General features: G+C 44.1%; 2 protein-coding genes across 7 annotated transcripts in view; one reads left to right on the top strand and one right to left on the bottom strand.

Annotated features, from left to right (window-relative positions):
- Positions 1–17,741, top strand: part of LOC129859668 (potassium voltage-gated channel subfamily H member 7-like) — a 91,371-nt gene extending 73,630 nt beyond the window's left edge. For 4 of the 6 annotated variants that reach the window (XM_055929725.1, XM_055929723.1, XM_055929724.1 and 1 more), the window contains 6 exons: positions 6,414–6,619; positions 6,734–6,833; positions 7,866–8,144; positions 10,652–10,817; positions 13,363–13,561; positions 14,434–17,741. In XM_055929725.1, the coding sequence (XP_055785700.1) occupies positions 6,414–6,619; positions 6,734–6,833; positions 7,866–8,144; positions 10,652–10,817; positions 13,363–13,561; positions 14,434–14,712 (1,229 nt within the window). In that variant the 3' untranslated portion in view covers positions 14,713–17,741. The other 2 variants (XM_055929727.1, XM_055929728.1) reach the window with 2 other exon arrangements.
- On the bottom strand, positions 17,733–24,446 carry LOC129859670 (grancalcin-like). The gene is made up of 8 exons (XM_055929729.1): positions 24,271–24,446; positions 21,547–21,729; positions 20,826–20,895; positions 20,602–20,645; positions 19,774–19,921; positions 19,280–19,393; positions 18,898–18,956; positions 17,733–18,644 (listed from the first exon to the last, which is right to left on the bottom strand). The coding sequence occupies exons 1-8, from the start codon at positions 24,292–24,294 to the stop codon at positions 18,618–18,620; spliced, it is 669 nt and encodes a 222-aa protein (XP_055785704.1). The 5' UTR covers positions 24,295–24,446; the 3' UTR covers positions 17,733–18,617.
- Positions 24,447–26,780: the final 2,334 nt, after the last annotated feature.

Genomic DNA, 26,780 nt, shown 5'->3' with positions numbered 1-26,780 from the left:
GTGTGGGGAGAGATGAGGAGAGAGAGAGTAGAGAGTGGTTGGAGGGAGAGATGAGGAGGGGGAAGATAAAGAGTGGGGGGAGAGATGAGGGGAGAGAGAGAGTAGAGAGTGGGTGGAGGGAGAGATGAGGAGAGAGAGAGAGTAGAGAGTGGGTGGAGGGAGAGATGGAGAGAGGGGAAGATAAAGAGTGTGGGGAGAGATGAGGAGAGAGAGAGAGTAGAGAGTGGGTGGAGGGAAAGATGGAGAGAGGGGAAGATAAAGAGTGTGGGGAGAGATGAGGAGAGAGAGAGTAGAGAGTGGTTGGAGGGAGAGATGAGGAGGGGGAAGATAAAGAGTGGGGGGAGAGATGAGGAGAGAGAGAGAGTAGAGAGTGGGTGGAGGGAGAGATGGGGAGAGGGGAAGATAAAGAGTGTGGCGAGAGATGAGGAGAGAGAGAGAGTAGAGAGTGGGTGGAGGTAGAGATGAGGAGAGAGAGAGAGTAGAGAGTGGATGGAGGGACAGATGGAGAGAGGGGAAGATAAAGAGTGTGGGGAGAGATGAGGAGAGAGAGAGAGTAGAGAGTGGATGGAGGGAGAGATGAGGAGAGAGAGAGAGTAGAGAGTAGATGGAGGGAGAGATGGAGAGAGGGGAAGATAAAGAGTGTGGGGAGAGATGAGGAGAGAGAGAGAGTAGAGAGTGGGTGGAGGTAGAGATGAGGAGAGAGAGAGAGTAGAGAGTAGGTGGAGGGAGAGATGGAGAGAGGGGAAGATAAAGAGTGTGGGGAGAGATGAGGAGAGAGAGAGAGTAGAGAGTGGGTGGGGGGAGAGAGAGAGAGTAGAGAGTAGGTGGAGGGAGGGAGGGAGGGAGAGATGGGAGAGAGGGGAATATAAAGAGTGTAGGGAGAGATGAGGAGAGAGAGAGTAGAGAGTGGGTGGAGGGAGAGATGGAGAGAGAGAGTAGAGAGTGGGTGGAGGGAGAAAGTAGAGAGTGGGTGGAGGGAGAGATGGAGAGAGGGGAAGATAAAGAGTGTGGGGAGAGATGAGGAGAGAGAGAGAGTAGAGAGTGGGTGGAGGGAGAGATGGAGAGAGAGAGAGAGTAGAGAGTGGGTGGAGGGAGAGATGGAGAGAGAGTAGAGTGGGTGGAGTGATGGAGAGAGGGGAAGATAAAGAGTGTGGGGAGAGATGAGGAGAGAGAGAGAGTAGAGAGTGGGTGGAGGGAGGGATGGAGAGAGGGGAAGATAAAGAGTGGGGGGAGAGATGAGGAGAGAGAGAGAGTAGAGAGTGGGTGGAGGGAGGGAGGGAGGGACAGATGGGAGAGAGGGGAATATAAAGAGTGTGGGGAGAGATGAGGAGAGAGAGAGTAGAGAGTGGGTGGAGGGAGAGATGGAGAGAGAGAGTAGAGAGTGGGTGGAGGGAGAAAGTAGAGAGTGGGTGGAGGGAGAGATGGAGAGAGGGGAAGATAAAGAGTGTGGGGAGAGATGAGGAGAGAGAGAGAGAGTAGAGAGTGGGTGGAGGGAGAGATGGAGAGAGAGAGAGAGAGAGTAGAGAGTGGGTGGAGGGAGAGATGGAGAGAGAGTAGAGTGGGTGGAGGGAGAGAGAGAGAGGGGAAGATAAAGAGTGTGGGGAGAGATGAGGAGAGAGAGAGTAGAGAGTGGGTGGAGGGAGAGATGGAGAGAGGGGAAGATAAAGAGTGTGGGTGGAGGGAGAGATGAGGAGAGAGAGAGTAGAGAGTGGGTGGAGGGAGGGAGGGAGAGATGGGAGAGAGGGGAATATAAAGAGTGTGGGGAGAGATGAGGAGAGAGAGAGTAGAGAGTGGGTGGAGGGAGAGATGGAGAGAGAGAGTAGAGAGTGGGTGGAGGGAGAAAGTAGAGAGTGGGTGGAGGGAGAGATGGAGAGAGGGGAAGATAAAGAGTGTGGGGAGAGATGAGGAGAGAGAGAGAGAGTAGAGAGTGGGTGGGGGAGAGATGGAGAGAGAGAGAGAGTAGAGAGGGTGGAGGGAGAGATGGAGAGAGAGAGAGAGTAGAGAGGGTGGAGGGAGAGATGAGGAGAGAGAGAGTAGAGTGGGTGGAGGGAGAGATGGAGAGAGAGAGTAGAGAGGGTGGAGGGAGAGATGAGGAGAGAGAGAGTAGAGTGGGTGGAGGGAGAGATGGAGAGAGAGAGAGTAGAGTGGGTGGAGGGAGAGATGGAGAGAGTGGAACGGAGGGTGGTTTATTGGATCATTTATTATGGTATCTAATTGCCAGCTGAGGGTGATGGAGTGTTTGTGGTGTTAGCGGTCGCTGCTCGCAGGAGATATTGACGTCCCTGGGATGTAATCAGAGTAAATCTCTCTCTCTCTTTCTCTTTCTCTCGTTCTCTTTCTCTCGTTCCCTTTCTCTCTCTCTTTCTCTCTCTCTCTCTCTCTTTCTTTCTTTCTTTCTCTCTCTCTCTCTCTCTCTCTCTTTCTGTCTTTCTCTCGCTCTCTCTCTCTTTCTCTCTCTCTCTTTCATTCTCTCTTTCTCTTTCTTTCTCTCTTTCTCTCTCTCGGCGTCAGCCCAGCAAGTGTTACAGGCTAAGCATTGTATAAACTGCTCATTTTTCACTCAGCCAATGAGCTTCAGCAAAACGCAGCGACACAATAGGGTCATGGGAAGACGGCGGTCGTGTTCCCCTGCTCAGACATTGCTGATGCATGCCAGATCTTACAACGCCTGGATAAGTATTTTCCGCATCAGCTAACCACATCATACAGTATGTTATAGCAATCTGATGCCTGACGTTACAGTTGATGACATGGCAAGCAACCATTGGTTGACACATGCAACGTCTGAGCAGGGGAAAACCACAGGTGTGTTGAAAGAGATGGGTTAATAAAGACTCAGCACGTTCACCAACGGTAAAGTTACACAAACACTTATTGATCAATTTATCGCAGTCACGTATTTCTGCACGCACACACACACACACACACACACACACACACACACACACACACGTTGGTATCTCTGGAGGTGACAGGACAGGCTATCACTGCCATACCAACACTGTAAACTGACAGGTCTGCACAAAGGGAAGTCAGCCGTAAAATAATGATATGACTGAGCCTCTTGGTCGTTCCAGGTCAGCACTATAGACATTCACACTGCCTCCATGTTGTCCTATAGTCAGCACTATAGACATTCACATTACCTCCATGTTGTCCTATAGTCACCCCTATAGACATTCACATTACCTCCATGTTGTCCTATAGTCACCCCTATAGACATTCACATTACCTCCATGTTGTCCTATAGTCAGCACTATAGACATTCACATTACCTCCATGTTGTCCTATAGTCAGCCCTATAGACATTCACATTACCTCCATGTTGTCCTATAGTCACCCCTATAGACATTCACATTACCTCCATGTTGTCCTATAGTCAGCCCTATAGACATTCACATTACCTCCATGTTGTCCTATAGTCAGCCCTATAGACATTCACACTACCTCCATGTTGTCCTATAGTCAGCCCTATAGACATTCACATTACCTCCATGTTGTCCTATAGTCAGCCCTATAGACATTCACATTACCTCCATGTTGTCCTATAGTCAGCACTATAGACATTCACATTACCTCCATGTTGTCCTATAGTCAGCCCTATAGACATTCACATTACCTCCATGTTGTCCTATAGTCAGCCCTATAGACATTCACATTACCTCCATGTTGTCCTATAGTCACCCCTATAGACATTCACATTACCTCCATGTTGTCCTATAGTCAGCCCTATAGACATTCACATTACCTCCATGTTGTCATATAGTCAGCCCTATAGACATTCACATTACCTCCATGTTGTCCTATAGTCAGCCCTATAGACATTCACATTACCTCCATGTTGTCCTATAGTCAGCACTATAGACATTCACATTACCTCCATGTTGTCCTATAGTCAGCACTATAGACATTCACATTACCTCCATGTTGTCCTATAGTCACCCCTATAGACATTCACATTACCTCCATGTTGTCCTATAGTCAGCACTATAGACATTCACATTACCTCCATGTTGTCCTATAGTCACCCCTATAGACATTCACATTACCTCCATGTTGTCCTATAGTCACCCCTATAGACATTCACATTACCTCCATGTTGTCCTATAGTCAGCACTATAGACATTCACACTACCTCCATGTTGTCCTATAGTCAGCACTATAGACATTCACACTGCCTCCATGTTGTCCTATAAGGAGGTGGCAGAAGGACAGGTATAACCTTAACAGTGCATTTGGAAATTATTCAGACGCCTTCACTTTTTCTGCATGTTGTTACATTACAACCTTAGTCTAAAATGGATTAAATCGTTTTTTTACATCATCAATCTACAAAATACACCATAATGACATGTTTGCTAATGTATTTAAAATAAAAAAAACTGAAACATGTCCCGTGTTGTCCCTCTCTGGCCTCTAGGCCACCAGGCTGCTTACTATTGCGCACACCTGTCACATGCATCAGCGCCTAATGACAATCACCTGAACTCCATCACCTCCTTGATTACCTGCCCTATTTATGTCACTCCCTTTGGTTCCTTCCCCAGGCGTTATTGTTCCTTGTTTCTGTGCCTTGTTTGTGTTTCTTGTTTTGTATTATGTTTAATTTATTGATTAAATAATTCACTCCCTGAACTTGCTCCCCACTCCCAGCACACAAGTTACAAAACATCACATTTACATAAGTATTCAGACCCTTTACTCAGTACTTTGTTGAAACACCTTTGGCAGCGATTACAGCCTCGAGTCGTCTTGTGTATGACGCTACATACTTGCACACCTGTATTTGGGGAGTTTCTCCCATTCTTCTCTGCAGATCCTCTCAAGCTCTGTCAGGTTGGATGGGGAGCATTACTGCACAGCTATTTTCGTGTCTTTCCAGAAATGTTTGATCGGGTACAAGTCCGGGTAACTCAAGGACATTCAAAGCCTTGTCTCGAAGCCACTCCTGCATTGTCTTGGCTGTGTGCTTAGGGTTGTTGTCCTGTTGGAAGTTGAACCTTTGTCCCAGTCTGAGGTTCTGAGCGCTCTGGACCAGGTTTTCGTCAAGGATCTCTGTACTTTGCTTCATTAATATTTCCCTCGATCCTGACTAGTGTCCCAGTCCCTGCCACTGAAAAACATCCCCAAAATATGATATTGCCACCACCATGCTTCCACGTAGGGATGGTATTGGCCAGGTGCTGAGCGGAGCCTGGTTTCCTCCAGACGTGACGCTTGGCATTCAGGCCAAAGAGTTCAATCTTGGTTTCATCAGGCCCGAGAATCTTGTTTCTCATTGTCAGAGTCCTTTAGATGCCTTTTGGCAAAGTGGGCTATCATGTGCTTTTTACTGAGGAGTGGCTTCCATCTGGCCACTCTACCATAAAGCCCTTATTGGTGGAGTTCTGCAGAGATGGTTGTCCTTCTGGAAGGTTCTCCCATCTCCACAGATGAACTCTGGAGCTCTGTCAGAGTGTCCATCGGGTTCTTGATCACTTCCCTGACTAAGGCCCTTCACCCCCGATTGCTCAGTTCGGCCGGGCAGCCAGCTCTAGGAAGAGTCTTGGTGGTTCCAAACTTCTTCCATATTAAGAATGATGGAGGCCACTGTGTTCTTGGGCACCTTCAATGCTGCAGAAATGTTTTGGTACCCTTCCCCAGATCTGTGCCTGGACACAATCCTGTCTCGGAGCTCTACGGACAATTCCTTCAACCTCATGGCTTAGTTTTTGCTCTGACATGCACTGTCAACTGTGGGACCTTATATAGACAGGTGTGTGCCTTTCCAAATCATGTCCAATCAATTGAATTTACCACAGGTGGACTCCAATCAAGATGTAGAAATATCTCAAGGATGATCAATGGAAACAGGATGCAACTGAGCTCAATTTCAAGTCTAATAGCAAAGGGTTTGAATATTTATGTAAATAAGGTATCTGTTTTTTATATTTAATACATTTGCTAAAATTTCTAAAAACCTGTTTTTGCTTTGTCATTACGGAGTATTGTGTGTAGATTAATGTGATTTAAAATATATATATATTTTAGAATAAGGCTGTAACATAACAAAATGTCGAAAAAGTGAAGGGGTTTAAAGGCTTTCTAAATGCGCTGTTAGATTACCTCAAAAGACAGCTGAGCTGCATTATGGGGAAATACACCAGGTGATTTAGCTGTTTGTGGGTCAAGGCATTTGTGTGTCATTGCATAGAGTGTCATTATGTGGATGTTATATTTCACCATGTTTATCAAACCTTTATCTTTCTTTCTCTTCCTCTCTCCCTTCCACCTCCCTCTCCCCCTTTATCTCTTGCCTACCTCCCTCTCCCTTTCATCTCTCTACCTCCCTCTCTCCTCCCTCTCTCTATCTTCCTCCCACATTCTCCCCTCTCTCTCTCCCCCCCTCTCTCCTCATTCTCTCTCTCTTCCAGGGAAGAATGACATCTTTGGGGAGATGATCCACCTGTACGCCAAGCCGGGGAAGGCCAACGCGGACGTGCGGGCGCTCAGCTACTGTGACCTGCACACCATCCACAGGGAGGAGATCCTGGAGGTGCTTGACATGTACCCCGAGTTCGCCGACTACTTCCTCAGCAATCTGGAGCTCACCTTTAACCTCCGAGACGAGAGCGGCAAGGTAAATACAGACGGACGGACAGACAGGAACAGATGGATGAATGAGGACGGATGGACCATGCGATCGTTAGGCAGTACAGATGCAATTGTAAGGGGTGTATTTTCTTGTACGCAGCCTCAGAATGCAGAGTCAGTCTACCCCTACCCCAGTGATTCTGATGGGGATGACATCAAATGCAGAAGAAGGCTCACTAACAAGAGGAAATCTTCCGCAGGTGAGTTGAGGTGGTTTTTACGGCTACTCTTTTTCAAAGCAGTTCATTTCAACTGAGCCAGCCTGTTTTATGCAACATCATGCATTTTAGTTATTTAGGAGACACTCTTATCCAGAGTGACTTAAAGGAGCAATTATGGTTAAATAGGGTTACGGGTAAGTGCCTTGCTCAAGGGCACATTGAGAAGAAAAGAAGAAAAAAACACCTTGTTGGCTCTGGGATTCGAACCAGCGACCTTTCGGGTACTGGCCCAACACTTACCGCTAGCATACCTGCTTTCATGGAAGTGTCTCCAAGTTTGAGAAGACTGTATTCCTACACAGGGAATAGTTTTAATATGGCTTCTAAGGGCTCTGTAAGTTGGGAGGCATTGTTGCAACACACCACTCAACAGTTTGGTATCCATTCAAACTAATTAAATTGGTCACCATGGTTACGGTTTTTCAGAATACAGTTCCATCTCCTAAAATAAACCCCTCTCCCACCATGTCATGTTGACCTGTACTGTAGATTGTCCAAATGTGTTTTTGTCTAATTCAGACAGATTGTACCACATTAAAAGTATGGCAATTGATGTTATTCATTTTAAGCCATATCATATCCTTCAAAACATGCCGTTGGATGTTATCTCTCCTGTACTTTCTATTTTTCTTCACATTTACTGACAGTTTCCCTCTCTGCTCACCTTCCCTCTGCTTCTGTAAAGGCAAAGTTGCAAGCACACAATGAAATGTATGAAGTATTTTTACGGCAGCATGGCTCTGAGGCAGCAGCAGATCTGGTGGGGACCGTTTAGAGCGCGACACCTTCCTATTGTTTGATCTGCCGAGCTGCTGCCTCCCAGAGGACCTGTCTGTAACAAAGAACCCAGTGTTCCTCCAACACACGCTCTTGCACGCACACACACACAGACACGCATGGATGCCCCCACGCACGCACACACACACACATAAGATCCTACACACACATGCATGCATACCCACACGCACGCACAGACACATCCACCCTGATAGCCCTCCTCCTTCCCCACAGGGACCCAGATCAAAGAGACGTCGGTGTTCTGCGATGGTGGTGAGCTCTACCCCTCCTCCCAGGCTGTAGCCACCGTGGTGGAGGAGAGGAGAGACTCGGAGGAGAGGGAAGAGGAAGAAGAGGAGGAGGGAGGGGTGGGGGAGGAGCAGAGGCCTCTGTGCTCGGGGGGGCAGGGTTACCCCTTGGTGAGGGACCACACCTTGGGATTTAGGCCGGGGGACGTTGTTCCGGACGCGTCGGGAGGAGGAGACAATGTGGAGAGGAACCAGTCTTATAAAGGTACAGTTAGAAGCCTCTAAAGATCCCTACAACAATGCGTTTAATGACTAGGCCATTTTGGCTGGACCAAAAGCTGACACACCAATTCAAATGAGCTCCATATGCATTAAAATATCATCATAACAATGTATGGGTAGCACAGCACGGAAGCCAGAGGGCACAAAACAACCAATGGTCACACGACAAGACATGTCCTTTCAAGCCATTTTCTACAGAATATTGAGCAACTGTACTGTAATTAATTTGGGAAAAAGGAAATTACCCTGGGCCACTGGAGCAGGATGTCACACATATTAAAAATCCAAACAAGGATTAGGGCTCATCGCCACGGCAACTACCATTATAAAAGGATTATTTATATCCGACAACCAACCAGGGTCATTGGTCTGGGAATGCAGGGTTTCGAACAAACTCTGTCAGATGTTTTCATTTACTGTGTATATGCTGTTATTCAGTGGTAGAAAATGCACCAATGCTAATATTAAAGCAGAGTGCCTCGACGGACACAGTATCTATTGTTGTACTGTTCTAGCACAGTGTTAAGGCATCATCTAAAACCAAGCAAAACAGGAGGTAAACGAGCTATGAAGATAGAATAAAGTGCCTGGGGCCAGGAGTTTTCCCTGGTTAGGAAACATGGTCAGGAAAACCTCAGGCCCTACATGGTAAATCCTAGCACTGATCCCAAACCATTATTTTCCAGTGAGTAAGAAGACAGAAGGACTGGTGAGGCTGGCTTCTTACAGGCCATAGGTTAATTTAAGACCTGGCACTCTTACATGTTTGTTGGATAATCCTCTGTTTTATCCCTTGCCAATTTGCCAGCAGATGCCAGCTCAGTATCTTGTTGATGCCTGATTGGCATTAGAGATGGCATGACCTATGGTGACCAGCTTGTGAAAGAGATCATGAGCTTAGCTTGTTTGTTTATGCTTTGTTTATCAGCCCTACACACCTACGACACACACACAGATACACAGATACACACACACACACACACACACACACACAGCCTCGTTCTCTCTACTCCCCCAAACACGACTTTCACAAATAATTATCCCTAACATAACTACTTTCATTGTAAAATCCTCAACTACTTTTCTAACATGTTAACATCAATGATGTGGTAAAAAATATTCAAACTGCCTCGACATGCCAGTAGCGACTGTAACAATAGGCTAAATTAAATGACACGTTTTTATTCGCATCTCCAGAGTATTGCGCTCCGCAATGAACATTCCTGTCGGCATGTGGTGATTTGAGAGTAATATGCTGTAATTCAGTTCTTAAGCGGATGACGATGATTCCTGGTTTGAGTAGTGTGGCCCGCTGGATATTGATTCCTGTAATCACCCCAGCATGGAGGCAATATAAATGGTGGCTTCTGTTCTTGACGTCTTTCATTACTGTAAAAGCTATCTTCCAAGCATGATCAACTCAATCACTGAGTCTAGTGCAGTGCTTCGGTCGTCACTAGTTACCACAGCCACAAATTCATAAACCCCCGCCTATTTTTACAATTTCTCTACTTAAAATCTGATGTTAAACCTAACCTTAACCCTAACCACACTGCTCAAACAAATGCCTAACCCTAACCTTAAATTAAGACCAAAAGGCACATTTTTGTTGTCATGAATTGTTACGACATAGCCAATGTTGACATTGTGGCTGAGGTTTCTAGTGGCAACCCAGTGTTTCTCTAGCCTTGCACTGGGTTAAGGTTAGAGAACATATTTGTTCTAGGCCAGCAGTAACACATCTACATATCTAGCCGTTTGTTAGTTGAATTGGTTGTTTTACTGCTGGGCTACAGAAAACATGTGCAACCTTTTGGGGTACCCGAGGACTGGGATTTGAACCAACAAACGTGCAGGTTTTACTTCTAGCCCTGCACTAACACACCTGATTTAAGAATCAAGGGCTGGATGATTGCGGTATTTATTTCTATATCAGGCTTGCTAGTGCTGGGCTAGAACCAAACGGTACACCCCTGTGGGTCCACAGTACTAGGACTGACGAACATTGTTGGCATTATAGCGATATAACACTGTGGCAGGCATCTGTCAGGTGTGTTCTATTTCTATCGACACCCACTCAGTAGCAGTAAAAGACTAGACCAACTTTTTTGTGCCTGAGGGAGAAATGATTCTGGACACAGTGCTGCTATTACAGTTTCTAACAGCCAGGGAATAATGTGAGTGAGAGACTGACTGATGCTATAACTGCTGGTTATATAGTGGGGCCAAATGTGGCCATTGATCAATAAAATGGTAGCCTTTGACAGGACTGGTGTGGATGAGGGACCGCTATCTAGTCAGTGTTAGTGGATAGTGCTCTGTACCTTCTCAAAACACTACGGTTATCAGACAATATTGTTGGCAAAGGCCTGTGAATCAGTCTTAACTAAAAGGGATTCAATGTTCTGTGGGAAATGATTGGTGCTGTGATTTAGTTGTTTCATAGGTTGATAATGGCACATAAATGTGTTTTTGCATGTGTGTGTCTAGACCTGCGTGGGGAGGAGTGGGGGTGCTTGCGGCCCAGAGAGGTCCTGGAGGAGTCGGCCCAGGCCCAGGACTCCCGAAGTGGGGTCGTAGAGGAGGACAGTGAGCCGGACATCACCTACGGAGAGGTGGAGCAACGTCTGGACCTGCTGCAAGAGCACCTAAACAGGTGAGTGGAAGGGGCAAGGGGAAATTCTGACAGTAAATCGCCATAAAAAAGCACAACTTTAACCAAGCCGTTCTGGTGGCAAACAGACTACACCAGTGGTCACCAACCTTTTCTGAGTCAAGATCACTTTCTGAGTCAAAATGCAAGCTGAGATCTACCGCTCTGATTTTTTATTAACATGACTTAAAAAATGTAAGCCTATGCAACAATAACCAATTAAAAACAGTACTGTAGCAATGAGGTTTGTGCAGTAAGCTATATGACCAATTCATTATCACCGCATACTGGCTTTGATTGAATTTACCTGCCAATGCATTGTTGTTCTGGACATTTAAAAATATATATATTTCCAAATTTGAGGTAGGCTATATGATCACACCGGTAATAGATCCATTGTTGTATTACTTGTGCGGCACAGCTGAGTGAGCATACATTTAAATAATTTGCTTTTTATTTTACTGGGCTGATGGTGCCTGCATTTGATGGCACCATCACCGTCTCTCCCTTTCCTCCACTGACACTGACCAAAAAGGGACACAGTCTTCCAGCTGATGGCGAAACTCGAGTCGCACCACATTATTACTGCCTCGTGCACAAATTCATGTTGTTACTCCTATGAACAGAGAAAGTGAAATATTCCTCGATATTAAAAAAGACCCAAGCCGTTAATAATAACACCAACACAAGCCTATAGATACCCTTTCCTACTCCTTCATTACTGCTGCACTGCTTGTTGTAGCGCTGAGTTGAAATAGGAAGAACGCGCATTTTATGGCTTATAAAAGTCTTGAATACAAAGTGTTGACAGTGCTGAGTAAGAACTTATTAAACATGAACTCACTCATAAAAACAGCAACTCTTTGCTATATTCGTTGACAGTCTCTCTCTAGTCATGGTTTTAAACGTTTTGAAATCTGACTGTATCAATTTTTCCGTAGCTTTCTTTCCTGCCTGCTAAATTACTGCAGACTCGGTCATCTGAGCAATCTGATTGGCCAGCGGTATTCCTATAGTGCACTTGATTTCCTCTCCAGGCCCACCGGGAAGGCAGAGTTTATATCTTCAGACACATGAAATGGCAACAGTTTGCCTTCCCACCGCGCAGGGCAGCTGAATTGGCTGCACCTACCACCAACAGCCAGAGACTAATAAAACAAATTGGAACACAAGGCTTTATCGTTGTTGTTTTTTTACAGAAATGTGGCGATCAACCGGTTGGTGACCACTGGACTACACCATCTTCAAATAACCCCAGCCCAACTATCACTACATCCCACTGCACTATAGACTAGATACACAGCAAGGTTTTTCCAGTACAACATCCATCAGAATACAACTGGGTTTACCGTACGCATCCACAGTCCACTGAATCATTGCTTGTAAAGTAAGGCTAACTATATAACACAGAGAGTTGACTTCTGCATACGTTCTGCATGGAAGAGATCCAGCTGCTACAGACAGCAGACAGCATTGCCTATTTTTAGATGACGCCCGTGAGACGCAATCGCAACACAAAGACAGCAGACGCCACGGTAAAGTTTGGAGGGGAGGGTTGGGAGGTGGTGCGGGGCCTTCAGCCAAAAAGTGGGAGGAGGCCTCTGAGTCAGTCCGATTCTTTCTCTCTTTTTTTCTCTCTGTCTCTGTCTCTGTATATATATATGTGTGTGTGTGTGTGTGTGTGTGTGTGTGTGTGTGTGTGTGTGTGTGTGTGTGTGTGTGTTCCGTCTATATATAGCCTATGCTCTCTTTCACTTTTTCTCTCTCTCTCTACTGTATCTTCCCTCTCCATATCCCTTCTTCCACTGGAAGTGGTGGTTACAGACTGGCCACCTCAGGCTCTTTGCAGGCGTACGTCGCTCTCATTTCTCCTGCTTTAGGGAGGTAATGGGCAGATGCCTGGCCACTTTACAGACATGGCGGCCACACTACCCTGCCTCATCTAGCTGGAGCACGCCTGCCAGGGGTGTTGATCGGCTCAGATTGTCTTACAGCTCAACAGCAACTGTGACAAACACCGGCTTGTGCTCTGAAGGCAGTATGGGTGTGTCTTGTGTAGATACAGTACACACAGGTCTGTGTGTTTGTCATTGGAAATAAATCAATTAAAGTGATATTATTCAATATTGGCTTGTCAATACCTTGAAGGTGTTGTATGCAAAACTGGAGAAAAATCAAGAAATTATCATTCACAAAATAGAGAAGCACATGAAAAGAAACAGATAAAGATGTGCTATAGGACAGGGTCGCCTTAGTGTCTTCTCTGAATTGTATGGGTTGGGGCTCCCTCTAGTGTTTGCATTGAGTATTACTGACCGCGCCCTCCCAATACAACCCCAGACACATGCATAAAACAAAACCTACAGTAGCTAAAGCACATACATAGCTAATACACTGAGGACCTATTTTAAGGTGCTCAGACTTTTACATAAATCCTGCATTGACGTTAGTGGCGGATTTATTTTAAAAATGTGAGTGACGCATGTGGATCGCAAGCGAGGACCCATCCCTGACGCTGTCTCCCTGGCTCTCCCCACCCACCATCCAGGCTGGAGTCCCAGATGACGTCAGACATCAAGGCCATCCTCCAGCTGCTGCAGAGGCAGACCACCGTGGTTCCCCCGGCCTACAGCATCGTCACCTCCAGCCCAAAGTACCAGAGGCCTGCAATCAGGGTGCAGCCTGTTTCTGCCATCAGGATCACAGAGCCTCAACACAGCCTCAACCCTGCTTCACCACTGGCCCAGGTATACTGAACCAGCCCAGGTGAACGAATACGGTCTACACTAGCCCTCAGAGCTATATACTGTGTTATACATAATGGCTCTGTATATACTGGCTAGGCACATTACACTCCCCTGTCTATATACTGGTCTATAGGTGCATTATCACTGTCTGTTCTGTATACTGACAGATGGTTACATCCTCCCTGTGTGAGTTTTGGACACTACAGAAGTCAATATCCCTGCCTGAAGTTGTTTGTTCTCAGTTTGCTGACCAGCCTGGTCTCAGAGCAAAACATATTATATTTTACTAAAATCCGTGCCACTCCATTTAGTGTGATATGTTACTTTATGTTAAGGTACATTACATTGACTAGACATAACATAGTAAACGTAAATCCGGGACACTAAAATTAGTATGATATGTTACGTTTGGTACGGACAGTAACTGACAAAAACGAAAGGAGGGTGGTTGGTCGGGGTGGATGGCTGGGCACATAGGAAGTCTAGCAACCTGAATATTGCGTATTTAAATCTCATCACAGACAACTTTAGTATTTTAGTAACTTTGCAACTATTTACTACTTTTTAGAGACTTTGTCACTAATTAGCATAACCCTTCCCCTAATCCTATAACCTAACCAGGAACCTAACGTAGCATATCATACTAAAGCAGGCAAACATAATATATCATACCAAACTGGTTAAATGCGAACAAGATGTAGGATACTATACGTCATACAATTCTTATTATATTGTACGACCAATATTACATTGGTCGGCCAATGTAATGTAACCTAACTTAAAGTAACATATCATACTAAATGGAGTGGCACAGATTTTTTTGAATATAATACATTTTGCTCTGAGACCAGGTTGTGCTTACTGCTTCACAGAATCCTGACATGGAGAAGCCCCTGAACAAATCCAAAGAATCCATGTCAGGCCAGGTTCCCACGGAAATGGCCCTGGAAGAGGACCTCAAGGCGGGACTGCTAGAGAAGGACACAGAGCCCAGACACATACAAAACAAAATGGACTCTCCGGAGAAACAACAGCCTAGAGCTCTCTTCCCCTCCGCCAGACAAGCCTCGCTCCCCGACGCATCACCTGAACATTCAGAAATGTCAGGACTCCACAGGCCGGTATCCGACCCTGGGCTTCTGGGAAAGTAGGCCCTTTCGCCTGCGTGCACCTCTCTTTCTCACTACGGAAAACTAGGGCTTCTCTCGAAGTTTGACTCAGGGTCTTAGAAGGAGACTGTATATGCAAAGAATACTGTCGACTTCCTTCCATCCATTCCTTTTCCAATATGTTCTGCCGCTCTCTGATTCAGATGTGTTATAAAGTACATTTATATAGCGGTATTTATACTGTATATTACTACTATCTGTAATTATCTACCATGTACATATTTCAGATGTCATACTGCCAGCAACACAAAGGCATCCTAACATGTTTGTTCTTCCAAGAAAAATGCATGTCTTGGAAGTGTTTTCTGTTGCATGGTCAAAACACAACCCATCTCATGCACTGCACAGTCATGGTGTGAGGTCGGCATGCTTTCAGAGTAATGAGTATCCGTTATATAGTTATTCCCAATCGATGGGGACAAAGCCACTTGAAACTCTCTTTCAAAGGCATTTTCAATCTGAAAATAAGTGTGCAGTTTTAAACTCATCACATTAATGACCTTATCAAACAGACACCATGTAATGTATTTGGCTAATTAACAATCTCCACGTCCAACATTATATATACAAATATTTCATCATATATTGTGCCTAAGTACCTACCGTCAACTTGTCTTTCAAAAAGTAATCTGATCAGAAGAGACAAAGAACCACTATGTAAAATGCATCTTCTATTAGATTATAAATACACAGATATGCAAATGAATATGATTTAAATGGTTGGGAAAGCTCTTATACAAAGTATACCTTACACTGCTAAAGTATTCCTGAGAGAGATTATTTGTAATCACTTTGCACCACAAGTCTCTTTCATGGGGCCATGAAAGCAATAACGATAACATTAAAACATTAATTTACACACATGAATAATATACATATTTGATTGATGACTAGAAATTAGCACGGGTACATGCCCAAAAGTTTTTAAAACTTGTACAGCATGAACTAAAACAGAAACTAAAAGACTGTACTTCAAGTTCTGTATTCTTGTTAAAAAAAAACTACATGCAAATGGACTCTGTATATTTGAGTTTACAAAAGAGATACTTATCCACTTAATATAGCTACTTTCCTCCCTGAATCACTGAATATGTTTTACTATTGAAAATATTGTCAAAAAAGAATTTAATGGGAAGTGTATGCATATTTATGAGCTATACAAAAGTATGTTTTTTGGTATTGTATTAAAAACTATTTATTACTGTAACTACACACACAAAGAGGCATGAACAGGGTGGACTAGTGATTATTTTTCATATATGTAATCGATGTGCAGGATCACTTCTCTCTTGAAAGGGGCCTGCACTTAACGAAATGCATTTCATTGTATAACAGGAGTTGTAAAACAACATTAACTGTTCAGATGTAGAAAACTACAATGAATAGCAACTCTCAAAATATGAATTTCTCATATCTTTTTTGAATTGTAATTAGAGGAATCAGGCCAAATTCTATTTCATTTTCATTACTAGTTATTGAGTAGTTACATGTAACCAATTATTTAAAGGTACAGTAGACATAGCAGTATATCATCATACAAACATCCTCGTTTCAGAAATCAACTACAACATTGTAATCTGCCACTATTGTCTATTGCCAATCATGCAAAGGAAGAGCCAATAGTAGCAGTTTGACAGATTTGATTCTGTTGTTGTCTATAAGCAGGAAGTAAACCCGCTGAGTCTACCTTTAATTAATACCTTTCATAAGTACTGTACCCCACAATCTTTAAGCTTCAACTCTTCTTCCCATGCATGTTTAGGGGCTTCCATTTATATTCCAAGAATGCAGATTTTATTACTGTTTCTAACCAAGTGACAAAATCAATGCTGAGACGGTGTCAGAAACCGACAACGTAGAGATTCAGGCCAAGCTAGCAGCTTAACCCTCGTTAGCTTCAGTTTTTTCTAACCTACATTAGCCTTCACAAATGTCCTAAACACATTTATTCAGCTGAATAATATGCATTCAACAGTCAGCAATGTAAATGTATTGAATATGGACAGATTCTGCATGTCACAAATTAAGTCATTTTAGTTTTATGACTTATTTTACACAAACATAGTCAGATATGTGGTATTGCATGGATCAACATCAGCTGGCAATTTGTTTTAACAGATTTCAAAACGTGTTTGTGACTTATCATGAATTTATCATGAATAAATACACCCATTATTTCTATAAGAGAACACTTGATTTTCCCTAATTTTTTAATGTGTTTTGGTTCAATTGTGTATCAGCCCAAGAAGTGAGTGAGATACATTATGAAAAACACATATCATGCTCCCATATGTAGCAATTAACAGATGTACTAATAACTTTGTCAGGGCAAATGGAATCTAGGGAAGTCATATTCATTAGGAATACTATAGCTATGCATGTTTTGTAGCAGTACTTAGTTGGGTTTGAATTAAAGACAGACTCAGCAATACGACATATTGCGGAGTCTACCTTTAATTTCAGATCGTACCGGCCCTATCCTATGAGTTGTGCCCATACACAGCTATAAGCCTTTTCGGAGGGCACAGGTCCTTCGCTCCATGTCATTGTAATGCCAGTTAAGTGGCCACGACTACTCGATCTGTTTTAAAACCCACCACGGATGGGCTGAAACACATAACCCTGGCAAAACAAGCTAAGGTGTTTCGAGTATAATCTTTCCAGAGCACAGATGCTATACAAAGTAGCTGAAACATGACATGTCCAATACCTGAGGAGTGCCCCACTGAACTTTTCAAAGGTCACACTTTTGCACAGAAATTAAACAAAAAAAGTGTGCTTTACTAGAGAAATTTCACTTTTTAAATCTAGTGCTGTTCACAATTGTTTTTATGCATTTTTTAAAATGTTTGCCACTGTATTTTATACAATGCAACACTTAACAGCTGATATGAATGTTTGTCCTTGAATATACTGTATTTAAAGAAATGTAATATATTGTGTACATATAGAGATGAAAACCATTTGTGTAATTGTATAAATTAATAAACAGAATGCATACGGACTACAAACTGAGTTTATTGTGTTGTGAATAACACCAATATCACTGATGAATGCCCCAATGGTCACAAAGCACTTAACTACATGTCTGAGAAATATTTCACCCTGAACTATGAAAATGCAGGTTATCACAAAAAAAGTTGTAGACATATTTGTTGGCGGTAGTTAATGCATGCTTTTCTTTGCGAAGGAATAACAGTGCATGTTTACAACACAGTGCAGGTTATTCATATATTTGTGAATGCCCTAATGTTTAACTTGTGTATTGCGTTAGGCCACATTTCATTCAAATCAAGAGATGCATATAGTTACCTTAAAAAAGGCAAAGCCAGCATAACTGTATATTTGTCATAAAAATATTATTATACATCTATACTTCAAAATGTACGGAGTGTTTAATGTAAATGTAATTCACACCTATATAATGGTTATAAAACAATAGTGGTTATAAAAACAGAACATATACAGTGACGGGGAAGAATATGGAAACCGTATGATCAGAGATTGTAAATGGCACAAAAGTAATCATCGTAAAGATCAGTAACATCTCTGCTATCCCTTTCTTTGTTCAAATCTACCACTGTCATTTAGCAACAGAATTTACAACAAGCAGATACATTTAGAAACACGCCATATGATATCTGGCACATCTGCACATACCTGCATATTGTACAAGAAAGGCAGACATTATGGCAAGCAAGCAGTTTTTGTTGTAACCTCCTTCCCCGTTTTAAGTTGGTCATGGGACTCAACCTAAGAATTTTTGGCTAATATTGATTGGTGCCATCCCATTATTTAGGGGAAGTAGTCAGCGAGCCCCAGACTGCCGGTTGAAGCGCCCCTCCCACTGACTCCAGCACGGGATGGGCCGGGCCAGGCCACACCACTCAGATGGCCATTGTACACAGGATAAACTGCAGGAGGAAAATCAAGAGAAAATTAGCTCATTTTGATGTAATTACTATAACGTGCATGTCAGGACAGGCTATTTGGAATCCCATTACAGGCTGGGGAATGAGAGAAAGGAAAACTGGGTTGTGTTCATCAGGACACACTGTTTTAAAATGAAACCGAAAATAAAACAAATGCATGTTCAGATAGTACCTCCCCGTTTCAGTGTTTTCTTCCGTTGTGTGCCTACTAAACACGGCCCCGAATTGCACTTACGTCATCGTATTGGAAGTTGACAGCCCCCTGCTGCATCTGGTCTCTCCTCCTGAAGCTCTCTGTGGAGACACATAGTAAAGATGGCTGTGTAGAGGTGAAATTTAAATGCCATTCATTGGACTACAATACCCAGCGAGACACTGCGCTAATGAGCCTACGAATGTACATGCACAAAAGAGACCAGGACAAAACAAGACAGATTACACCACAAAAGATAATGGCTTTGAATGAGTCAAATGTCAGTGAATGACAGAGTTTGTGTTATTTTATAACGAAACCCATAGCTCTGGATTGTGAGGAAATGTGAAATGCTGTTGAATTTAAAAAAAAAAAACACTGAAGTTAAACATCGTCACGTGTCGCCTTCAAGTCAGCATCTTACCTGTGAGGGCGCGAAGCTTCACAGCACATGCCACATAGTCGTCAAAGTAGATCCGGCCAGCCTTGCTGTAGCGTTTGATGACAGCGTTCAGAGCTTGCGGGCTGATCCTGTAGCCTGTAGTAAGAGATCACAACATGCATTCAATTATTCATACGCCAACATAGTATTAGGATCGACACCACTGCATTTAGTTGACAATGATCATAAACACCAGCCTTTGCCTAATTGTCCATCTACTTTGTATCAAGAACGGTCTCAGACCAATACCTTGAAATTATCTCCAGCTACACTAAAATTAGATTTATTGTAGGAGTCTATCATCAATGGTTTAAATCATTTAAGGAAGTCAAGCCTCCCAACCCCTTTCGGATGCTGCATCTGAACCAGGCTCTGGAACGCTGCCCCTCTTTGGATGGCAGAATGGACTATCCCATGTCATCATCCTATCAAAATGGACTATCCCATATCATTAGCCTGGCAGAGCACTGACTCACCCATAGCGGAGATGGACTGGGTCATCTCATGGGGTTCCACCGTGCCACTCCGGTCCTGGTCGAACATCATGAAGTTCTGCTTCCAGCCACTCAAGGCAGCAAACAGCTCCTTGAACTCATTGAAGCCCAGCTTTCCGGTCATGTCTCTCTGGTGGGCGGTTAGTTAAGGGTTAACTCTGTTCCTTAGCTAAAGAGAAACTAAAAACGACCATGTGAACTGGTCTCACACAGGATATGATGAGTTGTGGTAAATGTTGTGGGAGAACCAGACCTTTCTGCGACTGAATCAATTCCATAAGTAATCCTGTCTCAATATGGCCCACTTACACACATATCATGGGTTTAACCTGAAGAAAATACATGTTATAGAACCTCCCAAACTGCAAATGCTGACTGTTGTACATCCTTGTTGTAAAGTCTATTACTGTCCATAAGGAGGATGAACATGTTCAGAGAGAAACAGGACATGAATGTGCCTCTACAACTGAAAATGGAGCTACAGGCATGATGCAAATGGAGCATGAGCGAAATTCCGTCTTGCAAATTCATTGGCAAATACATACTGAATGGGACCCAGTAGACTAGGCCTTGTATAAGAGTCAAATATACTGAAGCCGGCCACCTAATGCTCAAAGCTTTCCCACCTCTACAACTGTTAAAAGAGAAGGATGAACTCAGCACTGACACAGTGGGTTTATTAATTAACATTTATGACTTCTATTCATTTTTCACCAGCAAGTCAACGTAGCAAAGTGCAATACCAAACAAACTTCAAATGACACTGGACAGAGGCCCAGTCCAAGAGATGCATTGACATAGAAAGGATACATCCAGCATTGCGATCATGATTCTACATGTCTCCAAACTGAAGGCTGTTGGGAGAAGAGAAACCACGATCACACAATGACAATACCAATCAGAAAACCTGTGACAAGTCTTTGCAAAGGCTATGTTAATGCGGGATACTCAAATCATAAAACACACATCATATAATTGGATCATTTATGAACCACAAAGTGAACCTTGGATGGTGGGACTGGGTGTGAACTTACGAGTATAGGTGCCACTGATACCAGTCTGTGTAAGACAACTTTGAAGCTCCTCTGCATCAATCTCACCATCCTGCACAGAGGAATATCCCTGTAAGATTACTCGCCAACAACAACTTATTACTGTGCGGTGAATTTAATATATACATTTTTTTTTTAAGTGACTTGAATGTCTTGAGATCACTTTGTGGGGTAACCATGACATCATCACATCATGCATGTACCAGTAATGTTGCATTATTTTTTGTTATTATTTTTAACCCACTTTTTCTCCCAAATTTTATGATATCCAATTGCGATCTTGTCTCGTCGCTGCTACTCCCCAACGGGCTCAGGAGAGGCAAAGGTTGAGTCATGCATCCTCCAAAACACGCTTAACCCGGACGCCAGCTGCACCAATGTGTTGGAGGAAACACCTTTCAACTGACGACCGAAGTCAGGCGCCCGGCCCTCCAAAAGGAGTCGCTAGAGCGTGATGAGCCAAGTAAAGCCCCCCCAGCCTAACCCGGACGATGCAGGGCCAAATTGTGCACCGCCTTATGGGACACCGGGTCACAGCCGGTTGTGGGATCGAACCTGGGTCTGTTGTGACACCTCAAGCACTGTGATACAGTGCCTTAGACCACTACACCACTCAGGAAGCCAGTAATGTTGCATTCTATCCAAAGAGGAATATTTACTGTACCAATGATCATGAATTTAAATGAAAGCATTGATCACTCACCTGTCCTGCTATGGTAGTAAAGTACCCCCACATGGGGTCATTAACAGGCTGCTGAGGAGGAGCAGCAAAGGTCCCAGGGTAGCCTCCACCATTCTGGGGGTAGCCTGCCTGGGGTGGGCCTCCCATGGGTCCACCCTGCATGGGCATACCCTGGAGTTGCATGCCTTGCATTGGTCCTCCATACTGATAAGAAAAGGAGAGTACAGTCATCAAGTAACTGGACTTAAGGAAAACTTCCCAAAATGACTATTTCAATATAAAACAGATTGGAGCACTCAAAAAACAAGCAGCTATATACAGTGCCTAAAGAAAGTACTCACACCCCTTGACTTTTCCCCCCCAAAAAATGTGTTACAGTCTGAATTTAACATCGATTAAATTGAGATTTTGTGTCACTGATACAACACACAATACCCCTTAAATAACAGTGAAATTTTGTTTGTAGAAAATTTTGAAATTAAATATGCAAAGATGAAATGTCTTGAATCAATAGGTATTCAACACCTTTTGTTATGGCAAGCCTAAATAAGTTCTGAAGTAAAAACGTGCTTCAAAATCACATAATAAGTTGCATGGACTCATTCCGTGTTCAAAAATAGTGGTTAACTTGATTTCTAAATAACTACCCCATATCTGCATCCCACACATGCAAGTATCTGTAAGGTACCTCAAATCAAGTAATGAATTAAGCAGATATTCAACAACAAAGACCAGGGGGGGTTTTCAATGACTCACAAAGGGCACCGATCGGTAGATGTGTAAAAATAAACAAAGCAGACACTGAATATACCTTTGAGCACGGTGAAGTAATTAATTAGGCTTTCGATGGTGTATCAATACACCCAGTCACTACAAATATACAGGTGGCTGTCCTAACTCAATTGCCAGAGAGGAAGGAAACTGATCAGAGATTTCACCATGAGGACAATGGTGATTTTAAAGCAGTTACCGAGTTTAATGGTTGAGGATGGATCAACAACATTGTAGTTACTCCACAATATTAACCTAAATGACAGAGCGAAAGGAAGACTGTACAGATTAAAAATATTCTAAAACATGCATCCTGTTTGCAACAAGGCACTAAAGTAAAAAACGGCAAAGCATTTCACTTTTGTCATTAATACAAAGTGTTATAGGGCAAATCCAACACATCGCCGAGTACCAATCTTCATATTTTCAAGCATGGTGGTGGCTGCATCAGGTTATGGGTATGCTTGTCATCGACATGGGTGTTTTTTAGGATACAAATAAACAGCTATAAGTACAGGTAAATCTTAAGAGGAAAAGCTAGATCAATCTGCTTTCAAACAGACACCGGGAGGCAAATTCACCTTTCAGCAGGACAATAACCTAAAACACAAGGCCAAATCTACACTGAAGTTTCTTACCAAGATGACATTGAATATTCCTGAGTGGCCTACTTACAGTTTAGACATAAAATTGCCTTGAAATTCTATGGCAAGACTTGAAGAGCTTGAATAAAAATAAAATACGAATAAAGGGGCAAATATTGTACAAGCCAGATGTGCAAAGCTCTTAGAGACTTACCCCAAAAGACTCACAGCTGTAGTCGCTGCCAAATGTGCTTCTACAAAGTATTGACTCGAGTGCGAATACTTACACAAATGAGATATTTCTGTATTTCATTTTCAATAAATGTGCTAATAAGTCTAGAGACAGGTTTTTACTTAGTCGTTATTGTGTGCAGATGAATTCAATGATACTTTTTTCACCCATTTTGCATTCAGGCTGTAACACCAACATAAGGAATAAGTCAAGGGGCATGAATACCTTCTGAAGGCACTGTAGATGTTCTTCCACTAAGGCTTGATGGGAAGCAAACAGGTATACTATTACTGACATTTGAACATCACGTGACGTCTTCCTCAGAGTAGTCATACGTATCTGATGTAGTCGGGTGATTGTTTATAATTGAGTCATGTGCATTCTTTCCAGTTTCCTATTTCTAAATATTTTCACTGTCAATATAAGCAAAATTAGCAGGTTGTGGACCTATTTCTAGATGTAGTGAGGATATTTATTTTCACTGACAATATTAGCAGGGTGTGGACTAGTCTATGACTCCAATTCCATTGCATTACATTGAGCCACAGGACATCCCCTTTAACCTTGTGAGGAAAATGACAAGACGCTCCGACGCTGTCCAAATGTTCTATCTAAATGTAAATATGCCTCGCACGTGAGTTTTTTCAGTTAATTACTTTAGCTCCCACCATGGGCCAATCAGCGTAATTTCCTATATTCCGGATCACAATGACAAGACGATTCATTCAACCAAGTTATCAAAATCGGCCCAATGCTGTCTGAGATATCGTGTGTGACTAATGTACGAAAGAACGTACGGGGAGACAGATCCACAGTTATTGTCCCCTCCGAATTCACCAAAGGGGACAATAACAATTTATATGAATACTGAAACTAGTGTCTAAACTAAGTAGATAGAACTGAGGGCAATATCCACTTTTTCCATAACCAAGATATAGCCTAACAGTTACTTGCCTAGAAAGATGCGAAACCTTTCAATGTCGATACTTTGAAACGATTGTGCTTACAACCTACCGTGTTACAATGTTTCATCATAACAAAGATACATTTTAGGAGTCTTATCTGAGCACTCCCCTTGTCGGAAATGAAATAGGCCAAACTCCTGACTTAATGTAGACTACTGTACAATCACAGTCAAAAGAACACACGTTTACTCACCCCGCCATATCCTGGATACGCCATATGTACACTATAAAGAATTGCCACAAAACGATTCTATGCACTGAAATGTTTCGATGTAAAAAAAAGTCAGTAAACGCAAAACCGAACCTGTTACTTGAAATACACTGCGACAACGGCATGTGTACATAATTTCCGGTCGTCCCTAGTTACTACAGCCACATATCATAAACCCCGCCCATTTCTACAATTTATCTTCTTAAAATGTGGTTTTAAACCTAAACGTTATCTTAACCCTAATCTTAAACACATTGCTAACATTATGCATAACCCTAACCTTAAATTAAGACCAAAAATCTATTTTGTATTTTTATACATTTTTACGTTATAGTCAACTTTTACTTTGTGGCTGTGCTATCTAGTGGAACACATCATTTCCAAGAAAGTGTTGCGAGAAGGCGGAAGTTCGAATTGGCTAATCGACTGATAGTGAAGATAGCCAATGAGGAAGCTCACAGCATTCAATTAGCTTCAGCAGCATTCTTGGTACTCCGCTGACTAGAAGATAGACCTGCTGGCCATTCAAATAGAATATAATAGAATAGAAGTCATCCAAAGAGGAATGTTCTAGTGTGGACCCCTGGCTTTCTTTCCCAACCACCATCATCTTCAGGAGGTGCCCACCGGCACAGACAGGGAAGCAAGGCTCCACTTCCCCCAGAAGCAGACAAGGGCAAGCGGATGGATCCTGTTGTTGTGGTAGGCAGAACCTGTTTTGGGAACTTTGGTCATGTCCCTGTCACTGTGGGGGGGTGCCCTGCTCTGCCTTGGTGGACACTGGGTCCACAGTAACCCTGGTGAGGCCGGATATTGTGCCAGGTTGGACTCAGTTTGAGCCCACAACTGTGCAGCTTCGCACAGTCACAGGTGAGCTGGCACCCATGAAAGGGAAGAGAATAATGACTCTGACAGTAGGAGCAGGACTGTGCGTCATCCTGTGTGGGTGGCGGCTGTGCAGGACCCTTGTATCCTGGGGTTGGACTTTCTTAGGAGCACAGGCTGCCAGTTAGACCTAAATGGGAGCACACTGAGCTTCCAGGGAGGGCCGGAAGTCACCATGGCCCCCCCTAATGTCACAATCACTCAACCCAACAAACCCTTTACTCCAACAGTTAAAGCAGCAGAGACTCATGGCTGCCCCCCCCCCCCCCCCCCCCCCCCCCACATCTGTGTGTGACTTTTCCCCAGCCCCCCTGTCACCTACGGCTGTGTGTTGCATTCCCCCAGCTACCTCCATGACACATTCCTCTGTGAGCCCAGGCCGCGCCCCCCCCCAGCCCAGCTACCCCAGATGGGAGAGGAGAGGACACTGTCTGCAGTGAGGGAGATATGGGGGAGGAACTGTGTTGGTCTTGACCCCGAGCAGCAGGAACGGTTGTGGCAGTTGCTGTTTGAATTCAGAAACAGCTTTGCGCTGAGTGAGGAAGAGGTGGGTCAGACTCATCTGGTGCAGCATGAGATCGACACAGGTGATGCACGACCCATCAAGATGCGTCCTCGCCGTATCCCGCTGGCACGCCAGTAGGCGGCAGACAAGGCTGTGTTGGAGATGCAGCGGGCAGACTTCATCGAGCCCTCAGACAGCCCCTGGGCGGCGCCAGTCGTCATGGTTCCTAAGAAAGGGGGCAAGCTGAGGTTCTGTGCAGACAACAGGCCGAGAATGAGGTAACCAGGAAGGACTCATACCCCATACCACGTATCGATGAGTCGCTGGACCTGGTTAGGGGGTCCTCCTGGTTCTCCTCACTAGACCTCCTCAGTGGCTACTGGTAGGTGCCCCTCTCCCCAGAGGCCAGAGCCAAAACTGCATTCTCCACTAACAGAGTGCCACTTCATGAGGAGAGAGGTGTCCTTCTTGGGCCACCGAGTGGGGAAGGAGGGGATCAGCACCATGGAGGACAAGTTGGGGGCTGTCCGAGACTGGCCCACCCCCACGACCAGCGTCAGCTGAAGAGCTTCCTGGGCCTGGCCTCGTACTACAGGAGGTTTGTACGGGGCTTCTCAAGCGTCGCTGCTCCCCTGAACCGCCTGCTGCCGAAGGACAAGGCCTTCACTTGGACAGTGGAGTGTGAGGAGAACTTCAACACCCTCAAACGTGCACCGATCGAGGCCGCCGTGCTCGCCCCCTGACCTCACCGTGCCCTTTATTCTGGACACAGACGCCAGCAATGTGGGCATGGGTGGGGTGCTGGCCCAGGTGGGGCCAGAGGGGGAGAGAGTGGTGGCGTACTTCAGCAAAACATTTGACATGAGCGCCGCTACTGTGTCACCCGGCGGGAGCTCTTGGCTGTTGTGGCTGCAGACAAACACTTCAAGTACTATCTGGGTAGCCTGCCTTTTACTGTAAGGACTGACCACTCTGCTCTCCAGTGGCTCATGTCTTTCAGAGAGCCAGAGGGGCAGGTGGCTCGCTGGTTGGAGGAGCTTCAGCCGTATGACTTCACGGTGGTGCACAGGGCAGGGGCACGCCACTCCAACGTCGAGTCCCG

Source organism: Salvelinus fontinalis, chromosome 7 (genome assembly GCF_029448725.1).
Source record: "Salvelinus fontinalis isolate EN_2023a chromosome 7, ASM2944872v1, whole genome shotgun sequence".
Classification (NCBI taxonomy): domain Eukaryota; kingdom Metazoa; phylum Chordata; class Actinopteri; order Salmoniformes; family Salmonidae; genus Salvelinus; species Salvelinus fontinalis.
The sequence above is the reverse complement of the archived record's forward strand: the minus strand, read 5'-3'. Positions and strand labels throughout refer to the sequence as shown.

Bases quoted from the DNA above. Each gene is read 5' to 3' on its own strand.
- LOC129859670 (XM_055929729.1), bottom strand. From the start codon at position 24,294: ATGGCGTATCCAGGATATGGCGGG. The intron at 20,896-21,546 runs GTGAGTGATCAA...TCCTCTGTGCAG, and splicing joins TTACTACCATAGCAGGACAG to GATGGTGAGATTGATGCAGA. The intron at 18,957-19,279 runs GTAAGATGCTGA...GTGTCTCCACAG, and splicing joins GAAGCTTCGCGCCCTCACAG to AGAGCTTCAGGAGGAGAGAC.